Raw genomic sequence first — 12,296 nt, forward strand, 5'->3', positions numbered from 1 at the left:
TCGAATAGTATTTGTTTTCTTCATAAGAAGGATCACATGACAATCTTTCAATGCGCTCAAATATATGACACGGGCGCCGCCACATCTTGTTCATAGCTAAGGAGAAGGACAACAAAACAACAGTGCACGTTTAGCGCAAAAGTGACAGCTGTTATGAACTACTAAACTTAGAAGTGATTGGGAACTACTGAAATTAGGAATGTTCTGGCTAAATGTTTGGGAATTGTTTAGACCTGTTAGATTATCTTAAAATCCTTATGCAAGTCTTGTGATCCTTGGTTTGTTACGTGCTGCAAGACCACACATTTATTTTTCCCCTTTAAGTGATGTGTCCTTCACCGTTGTGATAGGGCTTAATTATCGTACGATAAACCTCAGGGAGTGGCATAAAAGTTCCTGATCAGACTCCTGGTGCTTCCCGTTTGCGCGTGGTATTCGAGTTAGTCTACTAACCTCAACAGTACAATAAAACTAACCAGCAAACACCAAATTAGACGAGCAACCCTGCATTTCAAAGCAGAGGTTTTGACGAATGAATGAGATATTACCTCATTTATTTTCTCTAACGCGAAAATCCCTCTCTACCTTTTTTCTGTGGCTATAACCACTGCCTGCAGTAAAGGACCATTCCACCTTAAACTCTTATATTTCCTATAAATTGGCAACCACTTTTCTTGTCTGTGAAATGCACTGGAAATGCTAGAGACAACATAAGATTAAAATAGAGCCTATACATCAGCCGACAAGAATATATATTCTACAAGAAAGTTCTCTAGAGGTTAGGAGTTTTTTATTGATTAACCTTGGCATACCCAAGCTTGAGGGCAGAATTCCTAAGAATTGACTGGGTTGGAACAAATAAAAACAGCCTGCCTTTCATGTCCGAGTGAAACCGTTCAGCATTTTTTTTTTATTCATAGGAAGGATGTTTTAAAAATGATTTCCAAAACGGAATCTACAATCACCCCAAAATTGTCTTCAAATATGCTCAAAACTAGAATAAGGACGCTGCCATTTTGGAAAACAAATTTAGTATCCTGACTGCACATGTACTTAAGCGTCCCAGGGTTAGTTCACAAACAGCTTGTCCTCTAATTATCAACAAATTTTATTATTTGAGTCGACAGTGCCTTTTACGTAGCTCGTCATTGTTCAAAAGATTTCCAAGAGAGAGAAAAATTGAAAACACAAAGAGAGACTTTACTAAGTCAGAGGTAAGAGTCTAGGTGCGCGTTTGTCAAAAGTCCCGAAACCTTTTAAGATTCCATATTTAGGGTGCGCCATTACCTCAAGGCCCACAGAAACTTTTCTTTCTCGTCTTCGCCGACGACTTCATTGACCACATTTGTCGGAGCTGAGTTACAAGCTCATAACCCGGCTTCCTTCAGCCAATCAGAAGGCTAATCGTGCTCCAGTTTTTACCAATTTGATTTAGAGTCTGGATCAAACTATAAACTGAAAAGGTCTGAAAATAATTGCAATTTTGCAAAAACGTAAAGTCAGGATAATAAACGAGTCTAGATATGATGCTAATACAGATCCTATTTTCAAGAAACCCACGTGCGTTAATTTCACGACATTCATTTTACACTCTGGTGATGTTCATATTCTCATTCAAAAAAAATTCCTCACTCGAAAATTTTGAAGTAGATTCAGGAAAAACAACCAAATCAACACATAGCACGAAGAATCCTTTAATCTACATCACACAGTAAAAATATTTCCTGTTGATAATGATAATCTCAAATATGTTGTTTATTGTTTAAAATACATCGATATGTTTACATAGAAGTAAACACATTAAGAATCCGTTAAAAAGTCAACAATTTATTTTGGTCAGTTTAACTTCCACGCTGAATCCGTTCTTCAGATTGGCAAAGACTAGTTTGTTTCCTCGGCTTGGTTTCTCGGTAACTGTTTCAATCACTCGAACCCTTGGCACGTAATCAGTTGGAGAACCATGTACCTTGGGCAGTTCTGGAAGAGTTGTGCTCACAACGCGTGCCAAGGTGACTTCAACTTGGATCTCCTCACTTTCCATTCGAAACAGTTCCCGAGCTTTGACATCGCCGGAGGTTCGCAAGACTTTTGAGCCAGGGAAATTCAGGTCGGGGTAACTAATGCTTAAGTAAATCTCCTGAGTGTTTTCTTCCGCCATAATCCTGCATTGTCTGTTCACTGACGAGACAATCCCCCAGGAAGGAAGAGGGACAGATGAAGTCGCTTGGAAAAAGACATAACCATAGAGTGGAAGCAAAGCTGTATTGCGTTCAGGAGATGTTTCAAATCGGACCACATGAGCCTCATCGTCTTGCTTCAAAACCCTGTATAGCTTATATGACACATCAGAATGTTGTATTTCCCAATAAGAGCCAGTAGAGCCTTCGTATGAAGGAGTAACAATGTGAACTGCATACTCGTAACTCCCATCAGATGCACTGTGCTCAAGCCAGGCAGTTCCGTAGGTGCCACTGGATTTTTTAGCTGAGGACGTTCGCGAGTTTTGTGTTTGTACGTGAACCTTAAGATCGGATGCACTTGATCTTGGAATGTAGTAGCTGTTGCCTTTGGTGTCCACCAGAGTAGTGTATCCCCTTCTACTTCCTTTTGGAGTTGAAAATGGGGTCATGGCGTCAAAAAGAGTTGAATCATCTTTTCGCTCATCGTCAACTTCAATGGACGAGCTGCCACTTATCAGCTTGTCTTGAAAAAGGGTCGTTTGAGCTTGAGTTGCCCCGCCATTGTTTATTCTGATGTTGCTTCCTAGGCAGACCAACACGTTTTGATAAAAGAAAACAGATTTCTTAAAGCGGAGATTGATATTTGGATAGGGGTGGCTCTCCTCCAAAAAACTGTACCTGGGTTGGCGGAAGTCCATGCCAAATACTCCGCTGGATAAAGGCTCTGGTCCTCTGTAGGTTACTCCTCCAGCAGAAGATCGTGGACTGAAGTTTCTTGCCTTACTCAGACTCGTCTGAGCGAGAGTCAGGGACATTGTTGTGGCTCCAGGTATTTTTGTCCAATCCCATCCATTTTTTATATCGTGAGCCTTCAATGCCTCTTCGCTGTTCGCTATCAACATTGAACCATGACTCTGATAGGTACCATAAACATTTTCAGGTTTTCCTACCCTTGTAGATCCCTCAAAGTCCCAGACAAACCGGTTAAAGCCTTTTATCGTCACTGCCCAGTCCTTACGACGATGAATTGACAGAGCAGCAAAGTTCTTGGACCAATGACCTTCAGGGGAGGGCTCAGGAGATGTACCTTTAGAAAAGACCTATGTTCGAGAAAACGAACAAGAAATCAGGAAATATGCTAAAAATCAAAATATAACTTTGCACCAAGTAATTTGCCTAAAAAATGCTATTGTTACAAGCTTATAAAAGGGTAAGAATGTGCCCCCAATCTCTCTTTCTCTCTCCTTTTTTATGCATAGAGTTTCGTTTACAATGTTTTATTGCAGGAAGGAAGGTTTAAATCAACAGCATTGGGGCAGCAACATAAACATTCTTGCATCGTTCTTCTGGTGCACACAAACAAGTTTTTTCGTTCAAGTATAAAAGCAATCCCTAACTTATTGAAAACGAAAGGAATCAAATGAAGCCCAATTTACATGTAGCCCTGAATTGGAATTGCATTAAAAAGGGGTTAACTAGCTTTTAAGAATTTTCTTCTTTTTTGAAACAATTCTTAAAAATAGTCGACCAGCAATAAAGTGCACGGTAACGGGGTTCCTAAGTTTATGGTCCTCTCAAATTTGATGCAGATTGTTAACAGTGGTGTAGTGTATCTAAAACATTATTGGTGCTTTACTTATAGGAATGAGATTCCTTGTATTAGAAAAAAATCTGATATAAGTTCTCAAAAATATTGAGGTAAACTACTATATGTATAGGCATTCAGCAACGTTCAGTTAATAAACTTACGATGGACATAATTTTCAGTGATCCAAGGCTGTTCATGTACGATTTTCCCCTGTTAACCGTTCCATCTTCCAAGTACTTTTTAACAAATTCGTCAGTAGGCTGGTACAAACGTAAAAACATCCCAACGTTCTTAACAGCAGGAATTGACACTTCTTTGGCTGGGGTTGATGCCAGTGGCCCAGATGGATGGGAAACACTGATGTAGGCGTATGCTGGGAGAATTTTTACCAAAATCTTTTTGGAATAGTCTACAATGCGTCCGCCGACACTGTTTGGTGTTGAATACTTAACTGCTACTAGCCTCATTGTTTCAAGAGCTTCCAGTAAATTTCGTTTAGACTCATCTGACAGTGCAAAATCTGTTCCTTCTAAGAGGTATTGCACTTGTGCAGCTGTATGATATGCGTGTGGGGCATACGCAGATGCGTAGAATGTCTTGTGATGAAAGCCAGTGTAATCAGGTTTAATAACTCCACCGAAGGCTTTGTTGATACTCAGGGCGTTATCCATCCATCGTTTCAAAGCATCCATATCCCTTTGCCTTTCTTTTATTTCCATATCCGACTTAGCAGGCATTATCAACACAATCATGAGCCGAAACAACATTATTGTAATCATTCTGTCAGCCGTAGTTCCACTATACTCGAACGTCGATTGGTAAACTTCACCAAAATCACTATACCACTTGGCAGTATTTATTAAGTTTAAAAGTCTTGATCTGTATTTAGTGTTCCCTTGTAAGGCGTCCTTCAACAAGAAAAGAGTGTGTGTGTATCCAGCACCACCACGGTTCATTTCATGATCCAGGGAGCCTATTGCACTTCCATCAGCCCATCCTTGGTCTTCAATGTAGTCAAGCAGTTTAATTATTCTCTCAAGGCGTTTTTCGTTTTCGTCATTTAATATTTTGCGTACTTGGTCCTTTGTGTAAGGTTTCGTCAAACTTTCAAGGTACACGCGGAACTCTTTCTGCCTGTTTGCGTCGTTTCCACAAATCCTTTCAATGGCACGGTCCACATCGACTTTGTTAGTAGAACTCAGTTCAGGAGTTTCTTCTGTCACAGTTCGGGAAACTTCTTCGGCGCGGGATTTAAGATAAAACTCTATGGCTAAAGGAAGCATGATACGCATTTGGACGAAGCTGAACTTTCTTGTTGGATCTTTCAAGGAATACGCTCGTGTTCCCCTTTTACAACCGCGACAGAACAGAGGAGGCCCGACTATCACTGTTTTTCCTGAGTCTAGCGTCCTAAATAAAAGTCTATCGTATTCCAGATATGCAGCGTCAATGCTCCTCACCAGTTTATCCCAACGCTTCTTGGCTTCTCCAGAGAAGTCGTAGGTGGTTTCCCTCTCATCACAATACCAGTTTTTCAAGCGACTCTCGATGTGAGTGAGACTCAAGGACTTTGAAGCAACCACCGTTTCTGGAAGGGCAGTCGGAGCCTGCTGACTCCAACGGTAGCTTTGCTGCCAGAAGTTGCTTGAATCATATCGTGAGCCGAATCTTGTGAAAGGTGGAACTATTTTGTCACGAGACTGAAATGACATCCTTCTCACAAAGTCAAGCATATCGATATGAATTGTGTCGTGATGGCTCAAGGCAAAATCGACTCTATCAATTTCAGCGGGAGAGTTGAGGCTATGAGAGTAACGTTTGCATTCTTTATAGGACACCCATATTCCTCGCCATCCCTTAAATCCCAAGTCAATATCAAATGACCCAACTTGGTTGCTCCGAGCTGTATCTCTAAATCTAACTTGCATGCTTCTTCCAGGTGAGGGAGTCTCTTTGTAGATCCACATCTTCACCCCTCCTCGGCTTAGGTCACGTCCTCTGATGCGGGCAGATGAGGGCCTGGTGTACCTCAATCGCGATTTTCCTGTGGTGCCAGATTCCCATCTCAGTGACCTTGAGCCGAGCTTGGCTACGGAAGTTGAGAATGTTATTGTTCCTCTGGTGTCTGGTATACGTCTCAGGCAGTTTTCCTGTGATTTCCCCTCAAAGTCTAATAATTTCTGACAATCTGCAATAAATGTCAAGATACAATATAATATGATGACAGGATACCACTATAAAGAAACGACCGTAATAATACACGGTTTACCACTACGTGTACATTTGGCATGACTTAAACAATTTTCTTTTCTAATCTTCAGTGACGCAAGGGGTGGAATGAGAGCATTGAGCTAAGTTCTAATTTCAGTAACCTTCTGAAATTTAGGCTGGGGGTACACCGGGATTTTGAAAACGCAACAAATATTTTAAAAAGTGGATGAAAACGATTATTTTAAAACTGGATAAAAGAAGGAAGAAAGTGAGAAGTAATGGCCTCTAATGAGAGATTTGTTACTAATTTGAATATTTACTTTATTAGAGCAGTTATCTTTCTAAGATTCTGACGATACTGAAGATAAAAGATGCAAGATAGACTTGGTTGGCTTTTACTAACGAATAACCTACCGTCTTTAGCCGATGATAACTCTAACAGCAAGAGTACAAGCCCAATCAAAACAAGACAAAAACCTCTTCTTCCAGACATGCCTCAAAACAGAAAACAATAAAATTGAAGAATATGAGTAACTTCAAACGAATCTAGCTCTTCGGATACTCCACCAAGAAAGCTTGTGTAGAGCAATCCAAGTGGGCTGCTGGTACAAAATTCCCAAGCGTTGCTTGGATTTTATCGGGAGTTCGCATTACGATATATAAATTAGCTTAATATTTGGTGGTGAATCCACTATTATGAATACCATGCGACGAACAGTCTACAATAAACCTTTGCCGAAGGCAATGTTTTGTACTAAACGTTTCCTTTTTCTTTGATATGGTTATGGCCGAAATCTGATCGACAAAATATATCCAATAGTTAATCGCTTCGAAAAAACTGCTAAGTAACAAACTACAGAACTTACTGACAGAAGAGAAAGCGCCGTTGATTTTCTCCCTTTACGTTCTAATTTGTTCTCTATTTAAAGCAAACTATCATTCCAGGAAAATTGCTGTGCGGTCTTGTAATGGAATTCTGGTCGTTCTCTAATTGGCTGGATAACAACTCATTGCTAAATCTGCTGTGAGACAATCAAATCAAGCTGGGAGACAGCAGAGGAATAACATTGAAATACAAGAAAGAAATATGGTTTTTAATCAATAACTTGATTCTGCCATCAAAGAGCAGAGGTCGTGTGGAACTGAAGTTCACTTATGTGCCCTCACAGGACTGTATGCAGGACGTCAATGGAATCAGGAGAGTATGACAGCAGAAAAAAATGTTTGAAATGCTTGGAAGATGTATGCCTTGGTTATGAATTGATTACCTGCTTCTGATACGAGAGCACTCAGGCTATGAGTGAGATGATAAAAATAAACTTATTTCTAAATCTGCTTTTACCGGACAGTGCGCTGTAAGTCAAAGGAATCGTAGAGGGTGATAGCAGGTATAAAGTCACAGGTTGACCAAAACGATCCAGCAAAATTGACAACCTGCTACTTTTCATTTGGAAAATCAATTGAAAAACTTTTCTTCCAAAACGTTTTACTCTTTCCAGTTTTTTTAAAGACGAAACGAAAAAACGGAAACGGAAATAACGCTGGCGACCGTTATAAGAAAAAAACAGGGCCTACACATCAGTCGAGAAAAACTTTAGTTAAGATATAATCTACATGTACATTTTCCGTGGGAAATTGTCTGGAGATATTCCTTTAAGTTTTCATTGATTCAAGGTCTATCACTTGGATCATTAAAGCATGATCGTGACCTCCTTTAACATGATCTTCACCTTGAAAAATCTGAGACAAACAGGATGTTAGAACGCTTGTATGAAAAACTGCCAAATCCGCTCGCTATACAATGAATTTCATCTCTCATTTAAGCAAAATTTTCCGCAAAAACGTCTAGCATAAATAATCACTTCGAGATTAATATGAAATATATAATTCTATAAAAAGCATCTTTTCCGTAAACCTTTTCTCTCTAGTTGAATTTGGAACGGAATTCACCAAAAGGTAATTGGCCATATTAAGGTGAAAGGTTATCTAGTGACAAAATAAACCCAAAGTGAACAAAACAGTGAAACTGTCTTGTGTTTCAGCCATGAAAAGCTTGGAGCGTCTGTCTACACATATCAGACTCTTCTTTCTTGGTTAGCAAGCATTCTCATATATATATGTTATTTGCCGGCTGGGAGGTCCGTATGGTGAAAAACTGTGACCGAGGTCACAGTCAGGCAGCATTTTCAAGACCGAGGTCACAGTTTTTCACCATACGGACCGACCCTTAGCCGGTAAATAACATATTTATTGTTTTTAAACTTGACGAAATTCTTTCCGAAAGAACCCGAATGATTTTTGGCCGTAAATACGGCAAGATCTTCCATAAACTGAACAATTTTTGAGTGGGTAAATGGTAGTTAAAATAGAGGTGATGCAAATTTAAGAGAGATGCCTCAGCGAAACATTTTCATTTCCGTAAAGATAAAGGTGATTTAAAAGGCTTCCAAACAAACTTTGAAACATTATTTTTACAAGTATCTGTCACAATCTGACACCTGTCAATTAGAGAGCGCGCAAGAAAAAGAAAAGCGAAGGAACGTTTGAAAACCAACAGAACTAGTTTGGCAAGGACTGTCACGACAATGTTTTCTTCAAAATCAGTTAATGATCTAACGGAAAGTATTATTCACTCTCATCGACGATTCATTCATGTACGAAGATTTACCTCTGTTCATTAAGTAAACGGCGAGGAAATTAATTGTGAGTAAATTCAATCTTTTTATTTTGAAGTTGTGAGAGTTTGCTCGTTTGTTTGCTGTAATGGCGTGTTTAACTCTGATCTTTTCTTCACAAAAACTAAATTCGAACGGTACACTCCAACGAGACACAAGGGAATGTAATGCGGCCTTTTCTCAAAAAATTCCTTCAATTTCTGTTGTGCAATTTAAGGTACAAATGTCCAAATTGAACGGAATTGGAAAGACTCACCAGGAGCGTATATTTGTTGTAGAACTTAAATTAAAACTTCGCTCGCTCTTTCACTATGAACAAATTGCTCGAGAAAATTCAGATATTAAATGAATGAAAGTTCCATCGTTCATTTTAACTGTAACCAAATACCTCACGTTCCAACTTTCTGGGTACTTTTTGTGAACGATTAAAATTAATTGCAGAAGGTTTTTAGGCCGCTTGTCAACCAACGTAATGACACTATTGTTTATACAAATTCATTCTGAAACCAATATTTTTCTGTCAACCAAAATGATTTGATAGAGAGAAAAGAGAGGATTCATAAGTTATTTATTGGCTTGAGGTAGTGACCGACGTGTTTGCTTAAAAATACTGCCCAGCCGGAAAGCGAGGTATATTTATGAAAAATGACAACGAAAGTTGGGATGTACTCGGCGACTCACGAAAGCGTTACCGTGGCCCGTGGGCAGAGATAGAAAAATACTGACCGGGTAAAGAACCAATCAGATTGCAAGATTCGTTACCGTGCCCTCTAAAAAAACAATAAATATATGTTATTTGCCGGCTGGGAGGTCCGTATGGTGAAAAACTGTGACCGAGGTCTTGAAAATACTGCCCGAGGCCGCAGGCCGAGGGCAGCATTTTCAAGACCGAGGTCACAGTTTTTCACCATACGGACCGACCCTTAGCCGGTAAATAACATATTTATTGTTTTTAAACTTGACGAAATTCTTTCCGAAAGAACCCGAATGACTTATGGCCGTAAATACGGCAAGATCTTCCATAAACTGAACAATTTTTGAGTGAGTAAATGGAAGTTAAAATAGAGGTGATGCAAATTTAAGAGAGATGTCTCAGCGAAACATTTTCATTTCCGTAAAGATAAAGGTGATTTAAAAGGCTTCCAAACAAACTTTGAAACATTATTTTTATAAGTATCTGTCACAATCTGACACCTGTCAATTAGAGAGCGCGCAAGAAAAAAAAATCGTAGGAACATTTGAAAACCAACAGAACTAGTTTGGCAAGGACTGTCACGACAATGTTTTCTTAAAAATCAGTTAATGATCTAACGGAAAGTATTATTTACTCTCATCGACCATTCATTCATGTACGAAGATTTACCTCTGTTCATTAAGTAAACGGCGAGGAAAGTAATTGTGAGTAAATTCAATTTTTTATTTTGAAGTTGTGGGAGTTTGCTCGTTTTTTTGCTGTAATGGCGTGTTTAACTCTGATCTTTCCTTCACAAAAACTAAATTCGAACGGCACACTCCAACGAGACACAAGGGAATTTAATGCAGCCTTTTCTCAATTCCTTCAATTTCTGTTGTCCAAGTTAAGGTACAAATGTCCAAATTGAACGGAATTGGAAAGACTCACCAGGAGCGTATATTTGTTGTAGAACTTAAATTAAAACTTCGCTCGCTTTTTTTTTACTATGAACAAATTGCTCGAGAAAATTCAGATATTAAATGAATGAAAGTTCCATCGTTCAGTTTAACTGTAACCAAATGCCTCACGTTTCAACTTTCTGGGTACTTTTTGTGAACGATTAAAATTAATTGCAGAAGGTTTTTAGGCCGCTTGTCAACCAACGTAATGACACTATTGTTTATACAAATTCATTCTGAAACCAATATTTTTCTGTCAACCAAAGTGATTTGATAGAGAGAAAAGGGAGGATTCATAAGTTATTTATCGGCTTGAGGTAGTGACCGACGTGTTTGCTTAAAAATACTGCCCAGCCGGAAAACGAGGTATATTTATGAAAAATGACAACGAAAGTTGGGATGTACTCGGCGACTCACGAAAGCGTTACCGTGGCCCGTGGGCAGAGATAGGAAAATACTGACCGGGTAAAGAACCAATCAGATTGCAAGATTCGTTACCGTGCCCTCTAAAAAAACAATAAATATATATATGACACCAGAACTTGAGGGCAGAATGTTGTAAACCAATTCCAAAAATTTGACAGGCTTGAAAAGCTTAACTTGCCTTTGTTATACAAACGATCTCGAGTACAACTGAAAAAGTCTAGCTTTCTTTTCATTCATAAGAAGGTTCTTGTGAAAATGATTTCCGACCGGTTACCTAGTCGCTCCAAAATTGTCTTAAAGTACGGACGCCCAGTGTTTTAAAAAAAAATTGATAACTTTGTCAGTTCACAAACAACTGGTGGTCTGGGTATCACCAAAACTTTATTATTTGAGTCGGGATGGCCTTTCGTGTGACTTAAAATCGTTCCACAGACTACCACGAGATAGAAAAACTACAAAAAGAGTTTGAGACTCTACAAGGTCACAGGTAAGAGGCCAAGGGCCCGTTTCTCAAAAGTGTAGTTGCCTTGTAAGGCTCACCGCGACAGTTCATAATCTAAGTTTAAGAAATAGTACGGCGAGTCTCAAATGTCAATCCATTTTATTTCATTCCTGATCCTTGTTTTCAGAACTTAAACCTTGAGAAAAGAAGCATTTTATGTCTACTTTCATATCGTCATCAATCAGAAACCCACTGCACACGTCAATGAAATGGTCTTCATGGCCAGCTCCCAGTTGGCTTGTTAGCTCAGTTGGTAGAGCGCTGCACCGGTATCGCAGAGGTCATGGGTTCAAATCCCGTACAGGCCTGAATTTTTTTTTCAGGCCTTATTTTCACTACTGCCTAAGTAGTGCATATTACTGCGAGGATCACTTTCATTCACGTCTTTATCCGCAGTTCAAATATATGACTTTCATATATTCTTAACCATTTATTCATCACTTCACGGGTTTATTTAGAACCAACTTCATGGCCAGCTCCCAGTTGGCTTGTTAGCTCAGTTGGTAGAGCGCTGCACCGGTATCGCAGAGGTCATGGGTTCAAATCCCGTACAGGCCTGAATTTTTTTTTCAGGCCTTATTTTCACTACTGCCTAAGTAGTGCATATTACTGCGAGGATCACTTTCATTCACGTCTTTATCCGCAGTTCAAATATATGACTTTCATATATTCTTAACCATTGAAATGGTCTAACTTGGGGTAGTTTTAGATGAAAATGTAACATGGAAATCGCATATATCTGACGTAGCTAGTAAAAATATCTAAATCTACACTGTAGATTTAGATAATTTTGCTAGCTACGTTAGCTACCTGAGGTGATGACCCCAAACCTTAATGATTGTAATTTAATCTGCGGATGAAGCTACAAAACAGATGATCATAGAATTGTCATTTAGCAAAAACGTTTCATCGGGAAAGTCAACAAGTCTAACTATGATACTCAGAAAGATCCTATTTTTAAGAAACTTATAATTATCGCATATTCTCGAATAATCGTCCGGGTGCCTTTTCAAAATTTCGGCTTGAAAGAGGGGCGCTCATCGGAAGGAGAGCGCTTAATCGAGGGGAGCGCTTATAACGAA

General features: G+C 39.2%; 1 protein-coding gene across 1 annotated transcript; it reads right to left on the minus strand.

Annotated features, from left to right (window-relative positions):
* Positions 1-1,736: 1,736 nt before the first annotated feature.
* LOC149049636 (uncharacterized) lies at positions 1,737-7,816 on the minus strand. Its single transcript, XM_089196493.1, has 4 exons — positions 6,846-7,816; positions 6,394-6,474; positions 3,930-5,956; positions 1,737-3,280 (listed from the first exon to the last, which is right to left on the minus strand). The coding sequence occupies exons 2-4, from the start codon at positions 6,470-6,472 to the stop codon at positions 1,820-1,822; spliced, it is 3,567 nt and encodes a 1,188-aa protein (XP_089052619.1). The 5' UTR covers positions 6,473-6,474; positions 6,846-7,816; the 3' UTR covers positions 1,737-1,819.
* Positions 7,817-12,296: the final 4,480 nt, after the last annotated feature.

The sequence above is a fragment of the Pocillopora damicornis genome, chromosome 2, assembly GCF_964200805.1.
Source record: "Pocillopora damicornis chromosome 2, jaPocDami1.2, whole genome shotgun sequence".
Lineage (NCBI taxonomy): Eukaryota > Metazoa > Cnidaria > Anthozoa > Scleractinia > Pocilloporidae > Pocillopora > Pocillopora damicornis.

What these genes read in the sequence shown, in the direction of transcription:
- LOC149049636 (XM_089196493.1), bottom strand. Translation starts at nt 6,472, where the DNA reads ATGTCTGGAAGAAGAGGTTTTTGTCTTGTTTTGATTGGGCTTGTACTC. An exon ending in GTTATCATCGGCTAAAGACG is followed by an intron (nt 5,957 to 6,393) that starts GTAGGTTATTCG and finishes CATTTATTGCAG; the next exon opens with ATTGTCAGAAATTATTAGAC. An exon ending in CACTGAAAATTATGTCCATC is followed by an intron (nt 3,281 to 3,929) that starts GTAAGTTTATTA and finishes TCTCGAACATAG; the next exon opens with GTCTTTTCTAAAGGTACATC.